General features: G+C 36.5%; 1 protein-coding gene across 6 annotated transcripts in view; it reads left to right on the top strand.

Moving 5' to 3' along the window:
- Positions 1 to 24,497, top strand: part of Prkab2 (protein kinase AMP-activated non-catalytic subunit beta 2) — a 32,084-nt gene extending 7,587 nt beyond the window's left edge. For 3 of the 6 annotated variants that reach the window (XM_071618132.1, XM_071618131.1, XM_027922072.2), the window contains 3 exons: positions 350 to 483; positions 1,159 to 1,227; positions 3,762 to 8,204. In XM_071618132.1, the coding sequence (XP_071474233.1) occupies positions 350 to 483; positions 1,159 to 1,227; positions 3,762 to 3,839 (281 nt within the window). In that variant the 3' untranslated portion in view covers positions 3,840 to 8,204. Of the gene's footprint in view, positions 1 to 349; positions 484 to 1,158; positions 1,228 to 2,359; positions 2,393 to 3,761; positions 8,205 to 23,897 lie in introns of those variants that run through there. The other 3 variants (XR_011708897.1, XR_011708898.1, XM_071618134.1) reach the window with 3 other exon arrangements.
- The last annotated feature ends 862 nt before the right edge of the window (positions 24,498 to 25,359 follow it).

Genomic DNA, 25,359 nt, shown 5'->3' on the forward strand with positions numbered 1-25,359 from the left:
AATTTTTTATTATGTTTTTGATTTCCTTGGAAATATTGGGAAATAGGGCAAAGATTATTTTTATTTTTATGGATGAGGAAAACGATTGTGGTAAAGGGATTTTCCAAGGTTGTGTAGATGACAAATGGGGTAGCTCTTTTCTGAGCTCAGGCCTAGGACCCCTCTCCTCTTCATGGAATCATGTTTCTGTGTTGGGAACTTTTTCCTTGTGCTACTTGACACTTGTAGACCCAATGGGTTACAAATTATGATCCATGACTTCTATATTTAATATTAGTGGCCATGTATTTTTTTCATGCATTATCCTAATTTTCCTACTTTGCCTTATATTTGTGGAAATATCTTTTAGACCTTTCCAGTTCACCCCCGGGGCCTTATGGTCAAGAAATGTATGTATTTCGATCTGAAGAGAGATTCAAATCCCCACCCATCCTTCCTCCTCACCTACTCCAAGTTATTCTTAACAAGGACACTAATATTTCTGTAAGTATCCAGAGAATATTGCTGGAGCATTTGGGGGAACTGTAGGATTAATTGGGCCAAAATTCAGTAATCCTAGAAATTGGGATTATTATAAAGGTATACTGAGATTATGAATTATATATATAGGAATATCGTTATAAACTCCTTTTACCAAGGCTGGGTTGTATCTTCAGGAACTAAAATGAAAGTTTATAGTTGTCTCTGTTCTTGAAAAAATCAGGACCACACTGTATTCTAGAACCAATTTCTGAGATTTCCATCATGAGATAAGGAATACTTATCACTTGGGGGTATACAAAAGAGTTATAATTTTTATTTGCATATAATTGACTTCTGTATTGATTCTCATTGATTCTCACTGAAATTATTTTTGTCATTTAGTGCAAATCTCCCATAGTTGTTGTAGGCAAGATTTTTGTTTCAGCTCTATTAAGAATAGCACATCTTGATGCTTAGGGTTTCTGCACTGAACTGAGAATTTTCCAGATTTTCTGTAATAAGAATGTATTATTGATACGCACGGAGTGGATACATTATTGAAAGGAGATAAGGTGTTCTTAACAGTGCCAAAGAGCTCTGAGAAAGAGTAAGCTATTTTGTTGTCCATGCAACTAATGATTTTCTTTTTCTTTTTCTTTTTTTTTTTTTTTGTTTTGTTTTTTTGGTATCTCTTAGTGTGACCCAGCCTTACTTCCTGAGCCCAACCATGTTATGCTGAACCATCTCTATGCATTGTCTATTAAGGTAAGTGTTGTCCTTGTTTCTTCACATCTCTCCTATATGAGAGGATAAGGGTAACATATACTGTGCAGTGGTTACTTGCTCAACTACTTCTAGCTGAAGGTGACAGCAGTGGTTAAGAAAAACTTTTTTTTTTCTTTTTTTTTTTTTTTTTAGCTAATGCATCCTTTGTTTTAAATCTCAGTTTCTGTGTCTGCATTCTGGCTAGCTGAATTGTCCAGTAATTAAATGATCTTTTTTGTTTCCCAGTTTTGTGGGGGTGGGTAGAATCTTTATACCACCTATTTATTTGAGTTCATGGCAGTAAGATTTCATTTGCAGAAAAATAAGTTTAGTTTCTAGTTCAAAGAATGCTTGAATGTTATAGTAAGACTTCTTTCTGGTTTTTTAAATGTGGAATTGAACTACTTTTAGGTGTCTCTGTTGTATATACCCGAATGCTTGCTTCTTTCTTATATAGTAGGTAAATGAGAAAGTGACCAGACTTGCCTTGTTCCCTCTAGCTCTAGAGTCTTCCTTTCTTTCTCTGTTGCTTTAGAGTCTGGGATGAAAATATCTGTTGTGTTCTGTCTTGTCATGCCTGGTTTGGCTATTAGAATAAAGTTATATAGCTTTGTGACTGTCAAAATAAGCTGGTTATCATCAGAATGACCTGGAGAAGTTTGTGAGCATACAGATTCAGTGGCTCCATCTCCAAAGTCTTCAAAAAAGTGCATTGAGATCTGGCCACAGTGATTTTCCTTTAAACTGCCTTTTTTTTTTTTTTTTTTTGTACCAGAGAATGAACCCAGGATTCTTAACCACTGAGCCACATCCCTGGCCATTTTTGTATTATTTTTATTTTGAGACAGGATTTTGCAAAATTGCTTAGGTCCTCATTGTGTTGCTGAGGCTGACTTTGAACTTGCAATCCTCCTGCCTCAGCCTCCCAAGTCACTGGGATTATAGCCATGTGCCACTGCTCCCAGCAAGCTGCTTTTATTTCTTAGATGTGTAGCTAGATTAGGGAAATGACTGGTAGAGCCAAGATGAATAGATTATATGGTAATACAGAAAATTTAAAAATATATTGTTGAATTTCATTTATAATAATAACCTTGTAAGATAAGTATTATTTTTAACCCCTGTTTTATAGATAAACTAAGACTCAGAGAAGGTCAAATTGCCAGTAAGTAACAGATAGGATTGAGGTCCTGTCTTCTTATATTAATTCCATGTTATTTCCTCTGTATCATCATGCCAGGTTTACCAAATAGGTCTTTCTTTGACCTGCTTCTCATTTCTATAAAATCTTTACTGGGATTATGTGCATGTGTATTTTACTAGGGCTTGAATCCAGGGCCTGTGCATGCGAGGGAAGCACTCTACCTCTGAGCTCTACTCTAGCATTTTTTTTTTAATTTTGAGATAGGATCTTGCTAAGTTGCCTAGGCTCACTTTGAACTTGCCTCAGCCTCCTGAGGAACTAGTATTACAGGCATGCCTAACTGAAGTTGATTTTTACCTGCCTTCTATCATATTTAGGCTATGTTAGTATACTTTGGTCAGTGTGTTAACCTAAGATGCATTCATTATGGATAATATAGTATGGGGGGAAGGTAGGAAGATATATTGGTTTCTAAATTGGATTGGCTTGGGTTTTTTGGTTCTGATTGAATTTTGTCTCCTATAACTGCTTGTTGACTGTCAATTGAAGTCACAAGCCTGCCATCTCCTCCTATGGTTTATCCACATGTTGTAACATAGTCTGGGAAATGGTAGTTCTTACTCTTGAATGTATTTCTAAGGAGGATGTTATCTATATTTTTTTCAAGGAGAAAGAAGAGGATTCCTCAGTTTCTTCTATATCAGGATTTATTTTCTTCTGTTCAACCCTGATTTTTTATTTTTAAATAATGAAGACTGAGGTGTTTTTTTTTAATGCTTCTCTTTTTTTTTTTTTTTTTTTAATATGGTGCTTAGGACAAACCAGTGCTTCACATGTGCTAGTCAAGAGCTTTACCACTGAGCTACAACCCAAGTACAACCCTGATATTAAATGGAAATTAGGCCTGCTTTAGGACTTTGAAATGATTTTTTTAGAAGGATTATTTTCCTTCTCATTGCATTTAAGATTTCCTTCTAGAAATTAATGCCAGTGTATTTCTTTTTTCTTTGCTAGTTTTAAGCTCAGTATTAGAATTTGAAATGAGGAAGGAAGAACAGTAGGAAGTTAGTAGTTTCTTTAGCACCTTTCATGTGTTGGGTACTGTGTCAGATATTGTGTAATCATCTGGACCACCTTAATGGTAGGTGTTATTCTCTGTATGATGAGGGAAAAAAGGACTTAGAGACCTTAAGTAGATTACCCAAGGCTACAAATACAGTAACAATAGGAGTCCAGTTTGGAACTGAAGTTGATCTGACTCTAAAATCAACCTCTTTATTACATCAAATTATCTCTGTGGACAGTGAATAGCTGTGTAGTACTATTGGCTGGGAACATCTGCCTCCCACAGCAACTAAGAAATTAACTGCGTGTGCTTCTTTTTCTGCAGGACAGTGTGATGGTTCTTAGTGCAACCCATCGCTACAAGAAGAAGTATGTCACTACGCTGCTGTACAAACCCATCTGAAGCCATCCTGTCTTGCCTTCATGGATTCAGGAGAAGCTTCTCCCTTGCCTTTGAACTGAACCAGTCTTACCTGAGACTGGAAGGCTGATTTGCTTTCAGGCCAATATGTGTGTTTCAGAGCTTCTGAGTAGGATGCTCTGCTTTCGCATTTGATTGCAGATGAGAGCTTTATGAGTTCATGGAATTTATTTTAAGAAGAAAACATATACATATGAAGGGAAGGTTATTGGAAGCCTCCTAGCCCCAGCTATGGGTATTCACCAGGACCCCTTTTGGGGAGCTATAGAGATAACTGTACAGGGAGTTTTTTTTCCCTAAAATGAAAGAACAGCAAACTCTTGTTGGGTGAAGATTCTACCACTGCTACCTTTGGTGTCCAAAAAATGAACTTGGGCTAGACTGTTGCCCTACTTATAGCTTCTGCCTCGCAGGGGCAGCTTCTCTTGCATGGGGTCTCTGTATTTTCACAGTGTGTGGCACAGTCTGTGTTTTTTGATATAACAAATGCCTCACAAGAACGCTTTGTTCTCTTATTTCACATTCTTCCTTTAATAGCCTCCTTCAGATCCCATACCTGACCCCTCACAAAATTCTTTCAGTAAGTGACCCCTTTGGAAAGTTCTGTGGGACCTGACCCACGTTATTGATGATGGTTGTCAGAATATCTCCTTTTTAGCCCACCAGAAGCCCAAGCCACTTTGTTACCACTTGTTTTTAAACTTCTACTAAAGAAAATATGGGTTCAATGTTATAAGAAAGGCATATGCAGAAGATCTATTTTTTTCTTTTAATTTGCTACTACAGCTTTGACTGTATGGCACATAGGTTTTTCTGTTTGGCCTGGCCTTGCTTCCAGTTATGCTTTCTCAGAGCAGACAGCTCTGCAGATAGACATGGACCAGGGAATACTTCTAGGACTTTTATCCTTGAAAGATTTTTATGTGCCTGCATTTTTCTTTAATTAAAAAAATTCCTTTTCATTGGTCTTAAAAGACTGTATTAGAGAACTTAAGGCTTTTAATAAATGGTCCTTAAGATTTTCTTCTTTAGTTAGAGGAGACTATACTCTTATGTTAATATGGCCAGACCTATGTTCATCTTTATCCCAAGTACTGCTCTTGATACAAGTTCATACAGACTCATTGATACACATATGGATTCCCTCAGCTGTTAAGATGTAAAGGCCATGAGGCAAGAAAGTATTCCTGGAAGGGTCTTTGTACTAAATAGTAAGAAGATCACTTTTTTCTTTCTGCCTCTTTTTTAAAAATGTGTTTAGTAATGAGGTGGGGTCACTGATTTCCATTTATGAACTGAAAAGTATTCAATCCACCCTTGGGGTTCAGAGATAAGACATTTTTTCCAAGTATCTTGGCTCTTCCATTTTACAGATAAATGCAAGTCAAACATTCAACCTTGAAGGAGGCCATACTTGATGGTTGAGAGACTCCTTGACTGCTAAGATGAACCCAGCCACACTGAAAGGGCACCTACAGGTCAGTTTAGCTACCTCTTGTTTTTTCCATGCAAAGCTGACAATTCAGTTATCTTTGGGAATCTAGACCTCCTTGATCCCAGGTATGAGGCAATAAGATGTGGGCTTGTAGTTTAGCAGGGAATGCAACCTACTAAGTGCATTGGTGGTTAATTGTGGAGAGTAGATACTGCTTTTGCCTTTCAAAGCCACCTTCTGCAATAAAAGGTTTTTGTGGAGAACCTTTTATGGTCCAAACCATTTTGTCAGTGGTGTGCCATTATAAAAATCCAGGTCAAATCCTATTTTAACCAACTCTCAGGACCTATATAGTCTTTAGTTGTGCTGGAATTTTGTTCTTACCCAATATCCATTAAGTAATTGGGCCACCTAGAAGGATTTAAAATCTTGGTTGTTACATGGAGGATTCTCTCATATTCATTTCTTGTCAATACTACTGAAATGCCATTATCTGTGTGTTCATGTATTAAACTTTTTACTCCAAATGGGTATATCAGTATTGTGGGACAGGGAAGGAAATCTCCTCTATGTGTCTCAGACCAGAGGCTTCTTGTCAGTTTGGTCTGGCTCTAATGACAGTATGTTTTATTGTTGGTGATCTTCAGATTTAAATGTAGAAATGTACAGATTTTGTTTCCCAAATTCTTCTTTCCCAGCCAGATGTGAAATAGGTGACTACCAGTAGGTATGGAAAGGGATGTATAGGGGGAATTGGATAGTGACTACTTCAACACAGTTTCTTTTCTAGCCTGCTAATAAATGGCCCTGAGATACCCTATTTTGGTCTGTCACCAAGAAACTATTCTAGAAAGGGAAAAGGGAGGAAGAAAGGGAGCCTGATAACTCACCCTTTTATATTGGTTAGTTAAAGAGATAAATTATTTTCTTTAGAAGAGAGTGGTAGAATTTGAAAATGAGTGAAAGCAAAAATAAATTTTTTACCTTTTTTTTTTGACCTCTAGGAATTTTGTTAAGTCATAGTTGGCAGGATAAGAAGATAGTTCTTAAAAGGTGGCTGACCCTTAACAACAGCAGTATGGTATTGTGATTGTGGGGCAAAGAAAGAAGAGTGACTAAGTTGAGGAGTAAAGGACGAAGTAACTGAAAATAATCCATTTTTATAAGAAATAAAAATAATCAGACATAACCTGGTGATATATCCTTGGATCTCATTATACAAAACTTAGCGTTATGTGGAACATTTTCCCTTTGTTTCTTGTTCCTATTTGCTGCTTTAATTTTATTTGTCAGATGGACTCTACCAAAGTCTTAAGTTAAATGTTACCTAAAATACATAGGTTAGTCATTTCACTGGTATGGAGAACTTCCACACCAGAGTTAGTAGGTTGCTTTAAGTTCAGACTTGAATGGGATTTAACCACTATAGGCAACACCCCTGCAGTGCTGACTTTTTTTAGCACATGCTTGTGTAATTAACGTGTAAAAGAGTCATCCAAAAGATGTTTCTGAGAGGATCCGACAAACCAGACTCACTCACTTTTTTTCCAGTTATTTTTAGTCCTTGTAAATCTACAGAATTTGAGAGAAAACCTTTGAAAAGTGCCAGTATTCCATGCATGCTGCTAAAATGAAGTGAAGTTTGGAAAGAAGTGATATCTCCAGACAGGATTTATAGTAATCTGGGGTGTAAATGAAGGAGAAACACTAATGATTGAATTCCCTGCTTTTATTGGGGAAATAGGGCTTTTAAAATTTTGACCTCAACTAAAAATGATATGCAATAGTCTATGTTTGTGTGTGTTTGAAATATATCCTATTCTCAGAGATTTCTACATCCTCACATTTTAGTGATTTGGGGCATGGGCTTATGAACACTATTTAACTTATTCAAACATTATTTTGGTTCATCCTTAAAGCCAAGTTCTTGCTGTCTTCTACCAGGGGCTGCTGACTCCAATTACCCATGGGATGAAGGACCTGGTAGGGATAAGGGTCTTTCAAAACTTTATGGGTCTAGGCATTTGTCTCTCCTTAAGTGGCAATCACAACTGGAGATTGAAAAACTGATTTCTGCAGTGAACCTAAACTTTTGGAGTAAAAAGCCAAATCTTTTTAAAAATTTTAACAGAAAAGGAAGGAAGAAAAAAAAACCTCCAAGTTCGTTACTAGTATAATCCAATTATGAGCAATGGAATCCCTCCAGGATTCTCATTTGGGCCTTGTGTGATTTGTTTTTCTTACTTGTGCTTTGAAGTAAATAAGCTTCAGTAAAAAATAATTTTGTTATTGCTTTCAACATTAGATGGTGTTGACTTGAATCATGTATAGCACAGTACTTTTTGCAGTAAAATTGGTGTGAAATACTAAACAGTATGGATTTTATAGGTATCAAGTTAGATGGTCAAGGGATATCTATATTGTTAGATATTGATGATCTTACTTATTTTCTATTCCACTTCACAGAGCACCTTACCCAGCTTGCGGTTTTAGGACAACCAAAGCTTATTGTTATTGATTAGTCCTAATCTCTGCACTGGGTCCCCTATATGAGAGTCTTGTTTGAATTTTGGTGAATTAGAGAATTTTGACTGGTATTACACTAAAGCATCTGGAAGGAGTGTAGCTCTGTGTCTGTCATAAAGGAGGGATAAAGACTGTAATTTGAAGGGAATAAAATATGTGAGATCCTCCATTAAGTGGTGCTTTTAGTAACCTTTAATGCTGAGATACAGAGGCTGCTTTTCAATATTTCACAAAGGAGTGGAATACAAACAAGTATGGATTTTAAACCTTTTCTCCAAATGTAATTGTCACTGGACCCTGAATTGCCTGAAAATTATATGTAACTCATACAGAAATATGGGTTTTTCCCCATAAAACTGTTTAATAAAAGTATTACACAGCAATAATATTGAAGTTATTTACTGATTGCTGACTATATTGTCAAGATCTGTCTGCCTTGATAATCTCAGAATCTGAAGAATGTAAATTGCTAGGCAGGCACATTTGGATAAAGGGAAGAATTCATGGCTGCAGGGACATTAGTGATATCCTTCCATCTGCCACATTTTCTCCTCTTTTTGTGCTGGGCAATGCCATCATTAATTGTGGGAATGCAGACTAAGTCACTGATTTGATTTTCAGCATTTTCTCTGAACTGACTGCACATTTAGCTATTATGCTGTGAAATTATCTGAGATCTTAAACCAATGATTGTCATTCCCAGGTGTACATTCATATCACTGCTGAAGATTCTGTAAACATTAATCCCCAGTCTACTACCTCCATCCCAATTAAATGGAAATCTCTGGTGTGTGATCCAGACAAGTATTTTTTAAGCTCCCCCACATGATTCTAATAAAAATTTAGGGTTTGAGGAACATTATCCTGGACTCCCCTAGCTGGCTTTCTCTGTCAAATTATATACTTTATTGTATGAAAATAGATTATATACTTCATTCTGACAGCAGATCAGATGTCCTTAAGATAAGATGGTCTTATTCGGGGATATGAGTGTAATACGATCATTCTTGGGTTTTGTCCCTTTATTTCACAGGGTTCTAACACAGCTGGCTTCTGTACTTCTCCTAAAACAACCATGCTCCCCTTTATTTAGTCCTTTAAAGATTCAACTGAGTTGAACTTTCTTAAGGGAGAGAAGAGGATGACAATGTGGGGGTGACCACAGTTTGAGAACAAGGAAGTTAATGAAGGAGTAGAGGTATGACACAGGACATGTAAGAAAACTGTGATAATAGGAATGGAGCAAAATAGTTAGCCACAAAACTCTAGTAGGCCCAGACAATGCCTGTAAACTAGAGTTAGTGGTAGATGACATGTGGACACCACCTCTGGAAGCATGCCTAAACATGGCTTAGTCACTGAAACAAAATGACGGCATGATTCCATCAAGGCCAAACTTGCATTGGCATGTGCTTTCTAAGGCATCTTTTTTCTGGTCTACTTGGCTTGGGGTCTTTTGTTATATCCCTTCTAAACCTGCCCTGCTGCTCCTGCAGTGACAAGGACCGATGACAAGTGGTTCATGGACATCCTGAATCTCTCTTTCCCTTTCCCTCTGGCCTTTGTGGTAACTTCGTCCAGCAGCACATATGCACATAAGATGGTCTTATTCAGGGTATGAGTGAATAATATGATAAATTCACTGAAGATGAACTGCTCCGTGTTTTCTGTCCAGTTAGCATTTTTTGTGCATTCAGTTGCATTCTGAAGGAAGCTCCTGTCTTGAGTTTTCCTTTGTCAGAAGCCTGAGGTACATATGCTATATATTTTAAAACCCCAAGTAGATTTCACATACTTCTTAAATATTCTTGACCTAATTGCCCTTCACTGCTGCTTCCAAAGTCCTTAATAGTGACAGTTTATGAGAAGATCAGGTAAGTAAGCATACCTGAAAGAGTGAAGATTACTTCAGACCTGTGTACCTGGATCTTATGGGGGTGGCGGGGGAATTCTGATTTCCAGATATTGATAACTCAAAACTGTGACCCTACATTTCTATCTTCTTGTTTTCAGGGATTTTTGTTATCAATTGAAAAGTTCTAGTTCTGTTCACAATTACAAGTTGGGGATTAGAACTGAGTAGTGGCATGGGTGTTGTTCTTAACAAGGCCTCAGAAAATAAGAGAAAGGGAATTGGGACAGGCTGAGGACATTTTAAATACACAATGTTTGGAAATGTTTGTGATAACTTGAAGGTAGTGTTTTTCTCCTTCAGTTAGCAGAGCTGCATTCTCTAGATTGTCTGGGAGGGTGATTTACAGTTAGAATATCTGTAGATGAAGTAAAAGGAGTTGACAATCCAGAGATCCACCAGATCAAGAGCTAGTCTGAACTCAGAGAATTCTGAGGCATAGCTTCCTAATTTTAGTTGCAGCAGAGAACTGTGGTAGCAACTAAAACTAGATGAACTAAAAGTTCAGGAGAAAAGGTAGCACTGTCCAAAGTGAACTGAGATCAATAGTCATTTTATCCTTTGGGGCCATTTGCTGATTATGTGCCTGGGCTGTGGATTGACCTTTGCCTAGCCAGAGGGTATCTGATGAGGTAAACAATAAAGCTCCTAGCAGTATTATGAGCTAATAGAGGGGCGAGTTGGGGGACTTCAGATGTGCAGCTGGTTTTTCCCCAGAGGACACTTACTAAATGGGAAGTGTAAGAGACACCATAAAGCTTATAAAAAGAGTAAAATTTCTCAAAGATGTATAATGCTAAGGTCATAAAGACTAACTAAAGCTAGGGGACTCAACTGAAGCATATGGTTCTAAAACATTTGCCAAGCACTGAAGTAAGGCAAAGTATTATAACTAAAGAGCTTTTCAAACATTTTTTGGAGGAGCAAACAATACTAGAACAAAACTCAAGGATACAAAAATATCCAGCTCTCAACAAGGTAAACAGCTACAATGATTGACAGCCAACCAAAAATTATTAGGAAGGCTTCTAGGCAAGATGGAGTAACATGAACTGGATTTACCCTTCCACCAAAAACAACATTTCAGACACTGTATGAACCAATAGTTTTCAGACATTGTCTTAGTCTATTTGTGCAGTAATAACAGAATACTTGAAATTCAGAAATTTGTAAAGAAGCCGGGTGTGGTGATGCATACCTGCAGTCCCAGCAATCCTGGAGACTGAGGCAGGAGGATCACCAAGTTTGAGCCAGTCTCTAAGTTGGTGAGGCCCTAAGCAGCTTAGTGAGACTGTTTCAAATTTTAAAATTTCTTTTTTTTTTTAATTTTTTTTATTGTTGGTTGTTCAAAACATTACATAGTTCTTGATATATCATATTTCACACTTTGATTCAAGTGGGTTATGATCTCCCATTTTTACCCCGTATACAAATTGCAGAATCACATCAGTTACACATCCATTGATTTACATATTGCCATACTAGTGTCTGTTGTATTCTGCTGCCTTTCCTATCCTCTACTATCCCCCTCCCCTCCCCTCCCCTCCCCTCTTCTCTCTCTACCCCCTCTACTGTCATTCATTTCTCCCCCTTGTATTATTTTCCCCTTTCCCCTCACTTCCTCTTGTATGAAATTTTGTATAACCCTGAGGGTCTCCTTCCATTTCCATGCAATTTCCCTTCTCTCTCCCTTTCCCTCCCACCTCTCATCCCTGTTTAATGTTAATCTTCTTCTCATGCTCTTTGTCCCTACTCTGTTCTTAGTTACTCTCCTTATATCAAAGAAGACATTTGGCATTTGTTTTTTAGGGATTGGCTAGCTTCACTTAGCATAATCTGCTCTAATGCCATCCATTTCCCTGCAAATTCTATGATTTTGTCATTTTTTAATGCAGAGTAATACTCCATTGTGTATAAATGCCACATTTTTTTTTTTTATCCATTTGTCTATTGAAGGGCATCTAGGTTGGTTCCACAGTCTTGCTATTGTTAATTGTGCTGCTATGAACATCGATGTAGCAGTGTCCCTGTAGCATGCTCTTTTTAGGTCTTTAGGGAATAGACCTAGAAGGGGAATAGCTGGGTCAAATGGTGGTTCCATTCCCAGCTTTCCAAGAAATCTCCATACTGCTTTCCAAATTGGCTGCACCAATTTGCAGTCCCACCAGCAATGTACAAGTGTACCCTTTTCCCCGCATCCTCGCCAGCACTTGTTGTTGTTTGACTTCATAATGGCTGCCAATCTTACTGGAGTGAGATGGTATCTTAGGGTGGTTTTGATTTGCATTTCTCTGACAGCTATAGATGGTGAGCATTTTTTCATGTACTTGTTGATTGACTGTATGTCCTCCTCTGAGAAGTGTCTGTTCAGGTCCTTGGCCCATTTGTTGATTGGGTTATTTGTTATCTTATTGTTTAATTTTTTGAGTTCTTTGTATACTCTAGATATTAGGGCTCTATCTGAAGTGTGAGGAGTAAAGATTTGTTCCCAGGATGTAGGCTCCCTATTTACCTCTCTGTTTCTTTTGCTGAGAAAAAACTTTTTAGTTTGAGTAAGTCCCATTTGTTGATTCTAGTTATTAACTTTTGTGCTATGGGTGTCCTATTGAGGAATTTGGAGCCCGACCCCACAGTATGTAGATCGTAGCCAACTTTTTCTTCTTTCAGACGCCGTGTCTCTGATTTGATATCAAGCTCCTTGATCCATTTTGAATTAACTTTTGTGCATGGCGAGAGAAAGGGATTCAGTTTCATTTTGTTGCATATGGATTTCCAGTTTTCCCAGCACCATTTGTTGAAGATGCTATCCTTCCTAAAAAAGGTACCAAAAAAAAAAAAAAAAAAAACACACACACATATAGAAAGATTTAATTACTACAGTTCTGGAGACTGGGAAGTCAAGATCAAAGGGCTAGTACCTGACTAGGGCCTTTGTGCTATGTCATCCCATGTGATGTCAACCTTTTATAATAAACCCACTCCCACAATAACAGTAGCAGTCCATTAATGAGGCAGAATCTTCATGGCCTAATCACCTCTTAATTTTACTATAATGGGATTTAACTTTGTAACACATACTTTTTTGGGAGATACATTCAAACTACCCTAGATATTTAATATCAAGCAATAAAGAATGATGACCTTTGAAATATGGGAAACAGATGAAGTGAGCCCTTTAACTTCTCAGCTTACTACCCTGAGAGTTATGACTGGAAAACTGAATTTCCAGCCTAATGAACTGCCTAAGTTGAGGACATGGAGTACAGAACAGAAGGGTTTTCCATTAGTAGTAAGGAACTATTAGCTCAAGACTAAATGTGGATAGTACGCAGAATAATGGCCCTTCAAAGATATTTTTGTGTTAACTCCCAGAATCTACAGTTATGTTAGCTTATATGACAAAAGGTAACTAAGATTGTAAATGGAATTAAGGTCAACTGACCTTGAAATGGGGAGTTTGCCCTGGATTATTTAGTTGGACCTAACTATAAGTGGAAAAAGCTTTGAGTGATGTGATATGAAAAGAACTTGACTTGTTTACTGGCTTTGAAGTTGGAAAATGAGGGCCATGAACCAAGCCATGTAGGTGGCCCCTGGGAGCTAGAAATTAAGGAAATGGATTTTCTCTTTGAGCCTCCAGGAAAGAGGGGCTTTAATTTTACCCAGGGAGACCCATTTTGGAGTTAGGAACCAAAGCAACATAGGATGATTTGTGTTATTTTAAGCCACTGGATTTGCTGTAATTTGTCACAGTAGTCATAGAAAACTAATACAAAATCTAAATCTTAAAATGCTGAGAGTCATATGGATTAAGTTATTTCCACAACTGTATCCCAGAACAAAGCTCAAAGATGTTTACAGAAAACAAAAAATACCTAGCATCAAACAAGACAAAATTTATAATATCTGATATCCAATAAAAAATTATGAAGCATTCAAAAATAGGAAAATTAAACCATAATGAGAAAAAAAATAACTGAAAAATGACTCAAAACTTACAGAGAATAGACACAGCAGACAATGGATATTGAAAGGTAAAATTTCTTTGACGTATTTGGAAAGATAGTATGTCCACATACATATATATTTATATCACTTGAGCTTCAGAGATTAGAACTACAAATCATGAGAGGAAAAATAGATAGACATTGCAAAACAACACAAGCCAGTCAAAATGAAACAAACAATAAAAAAGGCTCTCAAAGATGAACAGTGCAGGGCTGGGTTGTGGCTCAGTGGCAGAGTGCTTAGCCTAGCATGTGTGAGGCTCTGGGTTCGATCCCTGGCACCACATAAAAATAAACAAAATAAAGATATTGTGCCCATATACAACTAAAAAAAATGAACAGTGCAGGGGATTCAAGATGGCAGGCTGGAGGAAGGCTGTATTCCTTGTTCCAGGAACAGAGATTCAAGCAGCAGGAATAGGTTGGTGAAAGAGGGGTTTCATTGTAACTCAATATTGGGCAATCTAAGTGTCTTAGAGACTCAGAAAATTGGATACATTAAACAAAGAAAAAGATTACATTGTTGATTGCAGCGCTGGCTCAACATTGAGGGAGGGATAATGCTGAGAAACAAACAGATTTAGTACGGAAAATTATGAGATCCGAAAAGCAGCCTACCTTTAGCTAATCCAGAGGCTGCGCCGTACATGGTGTATATCAACTTGCCCCAGAGAGCTGAAGCAGGAGCCATCTTGAGGACGCCATGCTTCAGCAGCTGTGGCAGGAGCTGGGAGATCTGAACAAATGCTGCTATGTTACTATCGGGTACTGGGTTCCTGGTTCAGCAAAGAATTGAAGAACAGGACACAGAAATAGCAAGCACAAAGTAGGTTTATTGTAAAAACAACAGAAATACAGAGACTTCTCCGAAAAGAAGGGGTCCCAGAGCTGGGAATCCACTGGGGTTGTTTGGCCTGTTCTTTTTATGGTCTCTGGAGTTTCCTTCTTATGTCCTCCCCTAATGTGGTCCTCACTATTATTGATTGGTGCCCTCTCTGTCCATGTGTCTCTTTTAGTTTTCCTGTTTAACAATCCTCAACCTCTTGCTTAGGAGCAGAGAGGATATTTTACACAGGGGGATTCAAGTCGAAATGCGAAAGGGAGCCCAACTCACTTTCCCCTTTGAGCCTGGTGGCTTGCACAATCAGCTGAAGCAGATTAGGAATTTGAACAAGTAGGTGTATAAGCTCAAGGACCAGCCCAGCAAGCCTGGAATGGCTGTAACCATGGGCAGTAGAGGGGTGAGGAATTGGCGTCCCTGTCCTTTGAGTGGAGACTCCCGGGATCCAGACTCCCAAAAGTAGAGATTCAGTAACTGCTGGTCTCTACACATATGTTGATCTAATTTCTCCAGAGCAGTCACTACCCCTAAGGCCTGAGTAGACCTTAGCTGTGCCTGCAAGAACTTCACTCTTAGAACTCTGCTGTGGCTACAACCTGGGAGTAGAGTGACCTGGTCTGTGTAGACAAAACTCCAGCTGACAGGACCTCCCATCCCATCCTACCTCATACTGGTGAGAAGGGAAGCAAAGAATTTTTGAACTCCAACTGGCAACTTAGTGAGTAATGCAAAAAGAAGAAGGGTTTAACAACCCTTGGTCCTTATGCTCATGCTCAATACATAGTTCATGAACAAATGGAAAGAAGGACACTTGGGCATAGACAGTGAATACATATTCTCACTGACAATTTTGACCACCTCAGTGGAATCAATGCCTTAATATTTCATTAAGAATTTCTTTTGTGTGTGTGTTTTGGGTCAGTTGTTTCATGGACATATATACATGCACATTTTTTTTCTCATTTGTAGCATTTTTAAAAATATAGTTATTTTTACTTGCCCTGTCTTTTGGGGTCAAGGTTTTGAATAGAGTATTTTGGTTTTCTTTTGCGTTGTTTTTCAGTTGTTTGTTCCTCTTTTTCTCTGTTAACAGCCAAATTCTATTGTTCTTTCATTCTTTCTTTAATTTTTTTACTTCTAGTTTTTTCTCCTTCCATATAACCATCTGCCTCTTTTATCCAAGTCTAGTAGAGGAAGGAGGAGGGGAGAGGAAGAGGCTGGGAAGGAAAAGGGGGATCATGAAATAAACTTGTTTTTCATGCATGTATGAATTTGTCAGGATGAACCCAACTATTGTGTATAACCGTAAAGCTATAATAAAAATAAATAAATAAATTGAAAAAGAAAGAACAGTATATCAGTGAATTGTGCAAAAACTTCATGTGGCATAATAATTGGTATTATGGTTTGAATGTATGTCCTTCATGTTGTATCTTAATCCCCATTATAGTAGTAAGAGTTGGAGCTTTTCAAGAGGAGATTGGATCTTGAGGACTGTTCTCTCATGAATGGGATTAAGGCCTTTATAAAAGAGGCAGAGTACAGCCTTTCTTGCCCTTCTGTATCTAGACACCATCTTGGAAGCAGGAAGTAGCCCTCATCAGATATAAATGCCAGTACCTTGATCTTGAGCTTCCCATTCTCCAGAATAGGAAGAAATAAATTTTAAATCCCCTAATCTGTGGTATTTTGTTGTAGCAGCACAAATGGAGTTAGACAGTTTGAATACCCTAAATACATGGAAGAAATGGAAGTGGTGGAAAATAATGTTAGATTTATTTTACTGTCTTTCCTATTTCCTATTCCTATCATCAAAATTTGATGATAACTGTAAAGCCACAGATCTGAGTAGCTCAATAAGTCTCAAATAAGCAAATAAAATCATGGAAAGAACCCTAAGGCAATTAAATCATAATCCAATTTCTTAAAGCCTTATAAAAAGAAAGTTTTAAAATCAGTTTGAGGAAAAATAACTAGTTATGTACAAAGAAATAAAGATTAAGGAGGATAGCAGATTTGTCATACAAACAGTTATAAGCTAGAACAGATGAAGCAATATCTTTTAAAGTACTGGAAGGAAAAACAAAACCCTGCAACCTAAAACTATTTACCTGGTGAAAATGTGTTTCAAAAAAGGAAGGTGATTAAGGATTTTTTTCTACATTAAAATGCTAAAAGAGTGGTTTCTGCTTCTGAAGGATGGAATAGACTTACTTTACTCTTCCCACTAAATAAAACTTAGACCCTGGACATAATATATTCAATAAATATAAGGAGACTGAAAGATGGAGAGGAAAGACTGACCGACAGGGACCCCAGGACACAAAAATGACATAGTAATTAGTTTCCTGTTCTCTTTAATCCATGAACTGGGAAAGGGGACACCTCGCAGGACATAGAGGCCAAGTAACATTTGAACCCCTCCCCTGCTGAGGAATAGGATGGGGTAGAAACTGGTATAGAGCTAGAACTTCCCACCATTGTCCAGAAGTAATAAGAAGCTTCCACTTCTTGGATGTTAGGCTGAGTAGGTACCTGGATTTCTACCCCACTACCTCCTGGCAGTATGAGCTAAAACCTTCACTGTTCCTATTAGACATTGTCAGAAGAAAATAATGCCAATAGAAGTTAGTTAAAAAAAGTTTAAATAGGGGCAAGGTTGCGGGTCAGCAGTAGGGCGCTTGTCTAGGTTGCATGAAGCTCTGGGTTTGATCCCCAACACCACATACAAATAAATAAAGGTATTGTGTCCATCTACAACTAAAAAATATTTTTTAAAAAATAGGATTCAGAGTTTAATGACACAATGCCCCTAATTTCCAGGTTTCAATTTAAAAGAAAATCACTTGTCATATCAAGGCCAGGAAGAGTTCAACTTGAATGAGAAAAGCAAGTAATATATGACAAAAATAAATTGACACAAGTGTTAGAATTACCTGATGAGTTTATGACATTTGTCACTAAATGGATGGATCTGTAGACCATCTTGCTAAGTGAAATAAGTCAGTCCCCAAAAACCAAAGGTCAAATGTTTTCACTGATATGTGGAAGTTAAACCGCAACAAGGAGGTGAGAAGGAGTGAAGGAAAGAGAGGAGGAATAGGAATAGGAAAGACAGTAAAATAAATCTAACATTATTTTCCTGTGAACACATAGGAAAATACCAATGTGTCTACTAACAAGAGTGGGGTTCTGATTAGAATAAGATATATTCCATGCTTGTATAATTTAATCAAAATAGATTCTACTGTTATGTATAACTAAGAAGAACCAATAAAAATATTACCTGATGAGGAGCAAATAAACATGCTTCATTAAGCATATTTCTAACACACTAAAACAATGAGCTCATCAAAGAAATAGAAAAATCTCAGCAAATGAAAAAAAAATTAGATTTGAAAAATAACCAAAATAAAATCTCACTAAATTGGTCTGACAGTGGAATGGAGGAAACAGAAAGGAATCAGTCAACTGGAAATTAGAACAAATTAATTACCCAATATAAACAAAAGAAAAATAGACCAAGCAAAAATGAACAAAACCTCAGAGAACTGTGGGTCTGTAATAAAAAATTAACAGTCTTATCATTAGAGTCCTGGAAGAAGAGAAGAAAAAGGGCAGAGCTTAAAAAATACTCAAAGAAATTTGGGCTGAAAACTCCTCAAATTTGATGGAAGACATCATGAACCTACAGATTCGAGAAGGTGAGCAAACCCCACACAGGATAAACCCAAAGAAATACACACTCAACACACATTATAGTCAAATTTATGAAAACTAAAAAAAGAAAATCTTGAAAGCAGTGAGAGAGAATTGGCCCTTATAGAGAAAAACAGTTTGAATGATAAGGAATTTCTCATTTAAAAAAAAAAAAATGGAGGCTAGAAGGAAGTGGCAAAACATTTTTCAGGTGCTTAAAAGAACTCAACCTCGAATTGTATATCTAGTAAAAATATCACTATATTCCATACATTTTTATATGTTTTTAATTTTAAATCATAGTTAGTTTCAAATTTTCTTGTTATTTCTTCTTTGTGGTTTATTTAGAGGTATTGTATTTATTTTCCAAATATTTGAGGATTTTCCATATATTCTGTGTTATTGACTTTTAATTTAATTCCATTGTGTGGCCACAAAATATATAAACCCATTTAGAATTATTGAGACTTGTTTTGTGGAGTAAAAATATGATCTAACTTGGTAAATGTTTCGTGTGCCATTAAAAAGAATATATGTCTGCCCCTCTGCCTAGAGTATTCTCTAAATGTCAATCAAGAATTTTGTTTGCTAGCTTTGTTTCCCCCATTTTTTAGTGCAGGAGATTGAACCCAGAGCTTTGCTGGACAAGCATTCAGCCACTGAGCTATCCCCACAAGCACCTATTCCAGTCTACTATTTCCCTAATGATAATCTGCTTGCTTGTTCTTTCAGTTATTGAGAGAGTTGCTGAAATCTATGATTGTAGACTTGTCTAATTCTTCTTGCAGTTCAGTCATTTTTGCTTTGTATATTTTGAAACTCTGTCAGTGTTTAAAACTTCAGAACTTTTATGGATTCTTAATAAACTGACCCAATTGTCAGTTTGAAATTAGCCTCTTTAACCCTTGTAATATTTCTTGTTCTGAAATCTATTTTGTTAGATATTAATGTAGTCACTTCAGCTCTTTTTAGATTGGTGTCACCATGGTATATCTTTTTCCATCCCTAGACTTTTAATCTATATATACCTTAGTATTTAAGGTGAGCCCAGGCACAGTGTAATACCGGTGGCTCAGGGGGCTGAGACAGGAGGATTGGGAGTTCAAAGCCACCTTCAGCAAAGGTGAAGTGCTAAGCAACTCAGTGAGACCCTGTCTCTAAAAAAATACAAAATAGGGCTCAGGATGTGACTCAGTGGTTGAGTGCCTCTGAGTTCAATCCCTGGGACCCTACCCCTCCAAATAAAAGTATTTAAGGTGAGTTTCTAGAGATTGAGTGCAGGCATAAGCACTGTCAGTTTTTGGAGAATTTGACAAACTGATTGTAAAATTTATATGGAAATTCAAAGGATTGAGAATAGCTGATCACACTGAATAAACCACAAAGTTGGAAGACTAATACTAATGAATTTGAAGTCTTATTATTAAACTACAAAGAGTGTGATATTGGACTAAAGATAAATAGAGCAATGGGAGTTCAGAAATAGAGCTATACACCTATGGTTAGTTGATTTTCAACAAAAGTCCTAAGATAATTCAGTGGAAAAAGTTAATCTACTCAATGAATACTACTAGAAAAACTGGACAGCCACTAGGAAAAACAAAAACAAAACTAGTTTTTTCCTTGTACCAATAAAAAATGTATTCAAGATTTGTTATAGACCTAATTATGCTAAAACCATAAAATTTCTAGAAGAAAACAGGAGACAATTTTAGTGGCCTTCAGTTTGGTAATGACTTTTGTAAATATTCCTTAAATAAAACACAAAAGCATAAACTATCAAAGAAAAAAATTAATAAATTTGATTTCATAAAATTAGAAACTTTTGCCTTTAATAGGACATTCATAAAAATGATAAATGACAGACTGGGAGAAAATATTCATCAAACATATTTACAAAATGCTCTAATATAGAAAACATAAAGGTTTCTTTCAACTAAATAATAAGAATATAATGAGCACAAATAAAAGTGGGCAAAAGATATGAATAAATCTTGCATCAATGAACGTACACTAATAGAAAATAAGCATTTGGAAAGGTGCTAAATATCATTAGTCACTGGAAGATTGGAAATTAAGACTACAATGATATACTAGTATGTTCATACTGGAATGGGAAAAAATTTAAATACCTGTATGATTCCAGAATTCAAATTAATGATTATCTTGGGATGATGGTATGAATGGTTGGGATAGAAAAGAGGGAGAGATGTATTAAAGGGTGCTAGGAAATTTTAGAGGACGATGGATATGTTTATTATTTTGATTATATTAGTGGATCACAAGTATAAACATGTTAAAACATCAAATGTACACTTTAAATATATGTAGTTAATTATATGTCAGATATACCTCAATAAAGCTGAAACATGTTAAGAAGTAAAAATATTTTCATACAGACAAAAATTAAGAAAACTCAACATCAGCAAGGGACATTACAAAATATGAATTAAAAGTAATTTTTATTAAAGAATAAAAACAATCCTAATTGAAAACATGAGAGTTCACAATGGAGGAAAGAAGACTGGGCAAAAGATTTTAGGGACTTTAGAAATATACAGTATAAGTAGAACTAAATATGATTTTGCCAACAATATTGCAAAATGTAGAAGTGAGTAAAGAGAGTTACAGTTGTCTAAGATTCTAGCAATGTTGTGAAAGTAATCATCTGCAAAAGAATAAAATAAATCTTAGAATGCATGCTATTTGTAAGGTAAGCTCTCGAAGTATGGTGAATATTAATAACTTATTAGGGAAAAAACATAAAATATTTAATCCAGAAGAAAGCAAAGAAGGAGGGGGGAAGGATTATGAAACAGATTGCATATGCCGAAAACAATAAAGAGGTAGATATAAACTCAGCTATAGCAATTATTAATTACCAGCAAACTAAGTTTTAAATTAAAAGATTACCAGATCAGGTAAGAAAAAAATCCTCTCCTTGAGAATATAAAGATGTTTGTTTAATTCAAGTCTATTGGTTAAGAAAATAACTTCACCTATGTGCTCAGGGAAAGGAAAACAGTATTATAGGGCTGGGGATGTGGCTCAAGCGGTAACGCGCTTGCCTGGCATGTGCCGGATGCTGGTTTGATCCTCAGCACCACATAAAAATAAAATAAAGATGTTGTGTCCACTGAAAACTGAAAAATAAATATTAAAAAAAAAAATTCTTTCTCTCTCTCTCTCTCTCTCTCTCTCTCTCTCTCTCTCTCAGAAAAAAAAAAAAAAAACAGTATTATAGAGTTTATGATTTTCCTGGAAATACTTTCTCATTCTCAGCAGAATGTACTCTTGTTTCTAGAATCAGATACAGTAAATAGGAGAGCCAAAAGAAGAGTGATTAATTTATCATGTTCCTCAGAGAGGCAAAGCAGTTTTGTTTTTATGGTAGGAATCAGTAGCCTTGGATTTTTGCCTCAACTCTATCCTACAGAAAATGGATAGTGAAAGGCAGTCTGTATATACTCTAAGCAAGAATCTTCACTACAACCTTATAGAATGTAGAGTATCTTTCAGAAGATTCTTGAGATAAGAATGCATGGAATTAAAAGGCATCCAAATTAGAAATGAAGATGTGAAATTATCTATGTTCGTAGATGCCAGAATCTTATATGTAGAAAACCTTAGGAACACACGCGCGCGCACACACACACACACACTACAAACCTGTTAGAACATAAACTAAACAAAATGTCAGGATACAAAATTAATCCATAAAAATCAGGGTGTTTTTATACCCCAACAATGAACAAAAAAAAAAGGAAAATATTCCATTTACAACAGCATCAAAAAGTATAAAATACTTGGAAATTAATCATAAAGGTGAAGGACTTGTACAATGAAAACTACAAGTATTGCTGAAAGAAATGAAACACAAATAAGTGGAAAGCCATTTCATGTTCATGGATTAAAACGTTTATTTTTGCTAAGATGTCAATGCTACCCAAAGTGAGAGATAGATTTAATGCAATCCCTATCAAAACTCTTAACATTTTTTTTTAGAAATAGAAAAATACATCCTACATTTATATGGAATCTCAAGGGACTCAGGATAATATTGAAAAAGAAGAATAAATTTATAAGAATCACATTTCCCAATTTCAACATTTATTACAAAGCTACAGTAATCAAAAGAGTGTGGCATAGATACTACAACAGATACATAGAGTTAAAAGTCCAGAAATAAATCATTGTGTATATAGTCAAAGATTTTTAAGGAGCTCTCAGCCCACGAATCATGATTTACCAAAAGATATGAAAAGTGCTATACAGAAACAGGAATTTAAAATGGAGGTTTCATAAAAAGAAGTGAGCAGTAGTGTCTGAAAGATGACTTTGAAAAGTTAATTAACAAATATGCTTCTATACTTGAAGATAAATTAATAAAACACCCCAGGGAAAATGTGGAAGCTGTTCAGAGTTAACATGAATTAGAGTTTGAACTGTTTGTAGGGAAAAAAGAAATATGTCCTGAACTTGCAGAACTTTAAATCAATGAGCACAACTATTCAAAAGAAACCTCTGTTTAGAGGAGATACAAAGCATTTATACTGTCAGATCTAGGAATGTCCCAAGAAAGATCCTGCAGTTATATATAATCAAAATAGAGTTGAAATACTTTCCAGAAGGTATGTTGTTTTTTTTTACAGTTATTGAAGCTGTTCAACAGAAATATGAGAATTTTGGGTTAAATGTGTGGAAGTCATATTGCTTTGGATCTGCTGGTAGCAGGCCCGCCCTGGCCCCTGGGGACTCAACCCCCAGTTCTTTGTTATGCATGTCAATGTGGCCAGCTCACAAGGCCGTGATGCAGGCTTGCGGTTCCCTGTTTATCTGCCTCGAGCATATGTGTCTCTCGGGAACATCTTGACCTGTTCGAGCCTCCTGATAGGGGACGGTGATGTGATGGTAACCCAAGGATGCAGTTATTACTCTTCCCTCCTCACTTTTGAGTAATTTCCCGCAGCTGTTAAAAAGATATATAAGGGGAACAAATTGGGCAATAAAGGGCAAGCACGCTTCCTCCTGGATGAAGAACCTTGGTGTCCTGTGTATTCTTAACCCCGCCGTCCCTCGCCGGACTCGGCTCCGTTAGCCGGACACGGCAGGATATAAAACAAAAAATGAAAAAGAACAACATAAAATATATTCACTGGAAAGCTAATTAAATAAAGAGTTTATCAATTTTATAGGTTGAAATAAGAGAAAGAAATCAACATTCTCTGAAAACTGTTGAAGACACTGTGGATCATTCAGCCTGTGGTTTCAAAAGCTCTTGTGTATTACATTTCATAGCTGCATGATTGAACTCATTGGCTTGTGGCTTACTAAATACCCAATCTTATTGAAACTGAATCTCTACCCATGAGGCAGTTATATGTGGGGGCAGAGATGATAGCATTTTATCTATATGCTGTTCCAAGCAAGGATTACTTATAATTTGTCATAACTTAATGATTTAAGTCTCCAGAGTATCATTGATTGAATTCTTATGAATTTGTTTTTGTGTATATCTCTATAGATAACTTGCACTCTTGACCATGCTGAATTATAATATCTAATTGTCCAAAGCCATTCAGTCTTATCATACATAGTGATCTTTACTTTTCTCTTACAGAGAACCCCTTCTACACAGATCAGAAACTGCGATGTCTGAAACATCAAAAGAACCTTAGTCAAAGATTGTATCCACTATTCTTAACTCTTAATAATATAAGAAATGGACTCATGTGAACAACTTCCCAGTATAATATAGCATCTTGTTTCAGATACTTGTCAGACTATATATAACTGATGGCATCAGGATTTCTCCAACTTTTTTTTTAATCCAAAAGCTGAAGACTTTGGAGAAGTAGATTCTTTACCCAAGACCTATAAACTATAAATTAATTACTAAGCTAAATGGATCAAAATAACTAATCAAACTGTGGCTAATGCTTTTTAATGTATATGAGAAACTCCCTTTCTTTTTATGTATTCCAAATGTTTAATTTAGCAGAATTTGTACAGATTAGGATGAAACATTGTTTAATAGTTTTCTGTGTCAACTGATCCTAGGGTTATGAAAAAACCCAAGATCTTAATATAGGTTATAAGCTAATTAATTACCAATAGTTGTTCATAAATAACTGGTTGGTCTAAAAAATTGCTCAGAAAAAAATTAAATTGCTAAACATAATGCAAAGTGCATTTATTAAGATCTTTTACTTTTCATGATCCTGTAGTTACTTACAAATATACAGAATCCTTAGTCTTCCTACCATAGCTGTTACAGTTTGGAGTCAGAATGTCTCTCAAAGGCTCATATATTAAAGGTTGTGTTCCTGATACAGCAGTATTCAGAGACAGGCCTTTTGTGAAGTGGTTGGATCATGAGGCCCTAACCTCGTCAGTGAATTAATCTATTGATGGATTAGGAGTGGTAGAAGCTGTAGGAGGTAGAGCCTAATTGGAAGAAGTAGGTGACTTGGGGTATGCCACTGGAACGGTATATCTTGTCTCTGGCCCCTTTCTCACTGTCTCCCTCTGCTTCCCAGCCACCATGAGGTGAGCTGCCTTCTCCACCACATGCTTCTGCCACCATGATACTCTTCCTTGCCTCAGGCCCAGAAACAGTGGAGCCAGCTGGCCGTAGATTGAAACCTCTGAAACAAAGAGCCAAAATAATTCTTTCCTCCTCTAAATTGATTTTCTCAGGTATTTTGTCACAGCAACAGAAAACTAAAACAATAACATAATTAAATATATTATATCTATGACCACGCCACAAATCTTAAGTATTTAATTTGGCATGAAAGCTAATAAGGAAAAAGAGCTATGCTTCATCTATAGAAATGATGCCCACCAGGTCATATCATGAAAATGGTCTCTTACCTGGCATATGACAGAATCCCAGACTTACAGATAGTAAAAGCTTTCTTCCTACTGGCTTACAACATTGAAGAATGTGAGGACTGGGGTTGGGGGAGGAGCCTTATGGTTTTAGATGAAACAGATAAATCCTGGTACATACTGATTCTGAATCCTTAATCTTAGTAAAACTGAAAATAAAATACTGCTTTCACCCCAAACAGTAAATT

This window comes from Marmota flaviventris, chromosome 10 (assembly GCF_047511675.1).
Source record: "Marmota flaviventris isolate mMarFla1 chromosome 10, mMarFla1.hap1, whole genome shotgun sequence".
Classification (NCBI taxonomy): domain Eukaryota; kingdom Metazoa; phylum Chordata; class Mammalia; order Rodentia; family Sciuridae; genus Marmota; species Marmota flaviventris.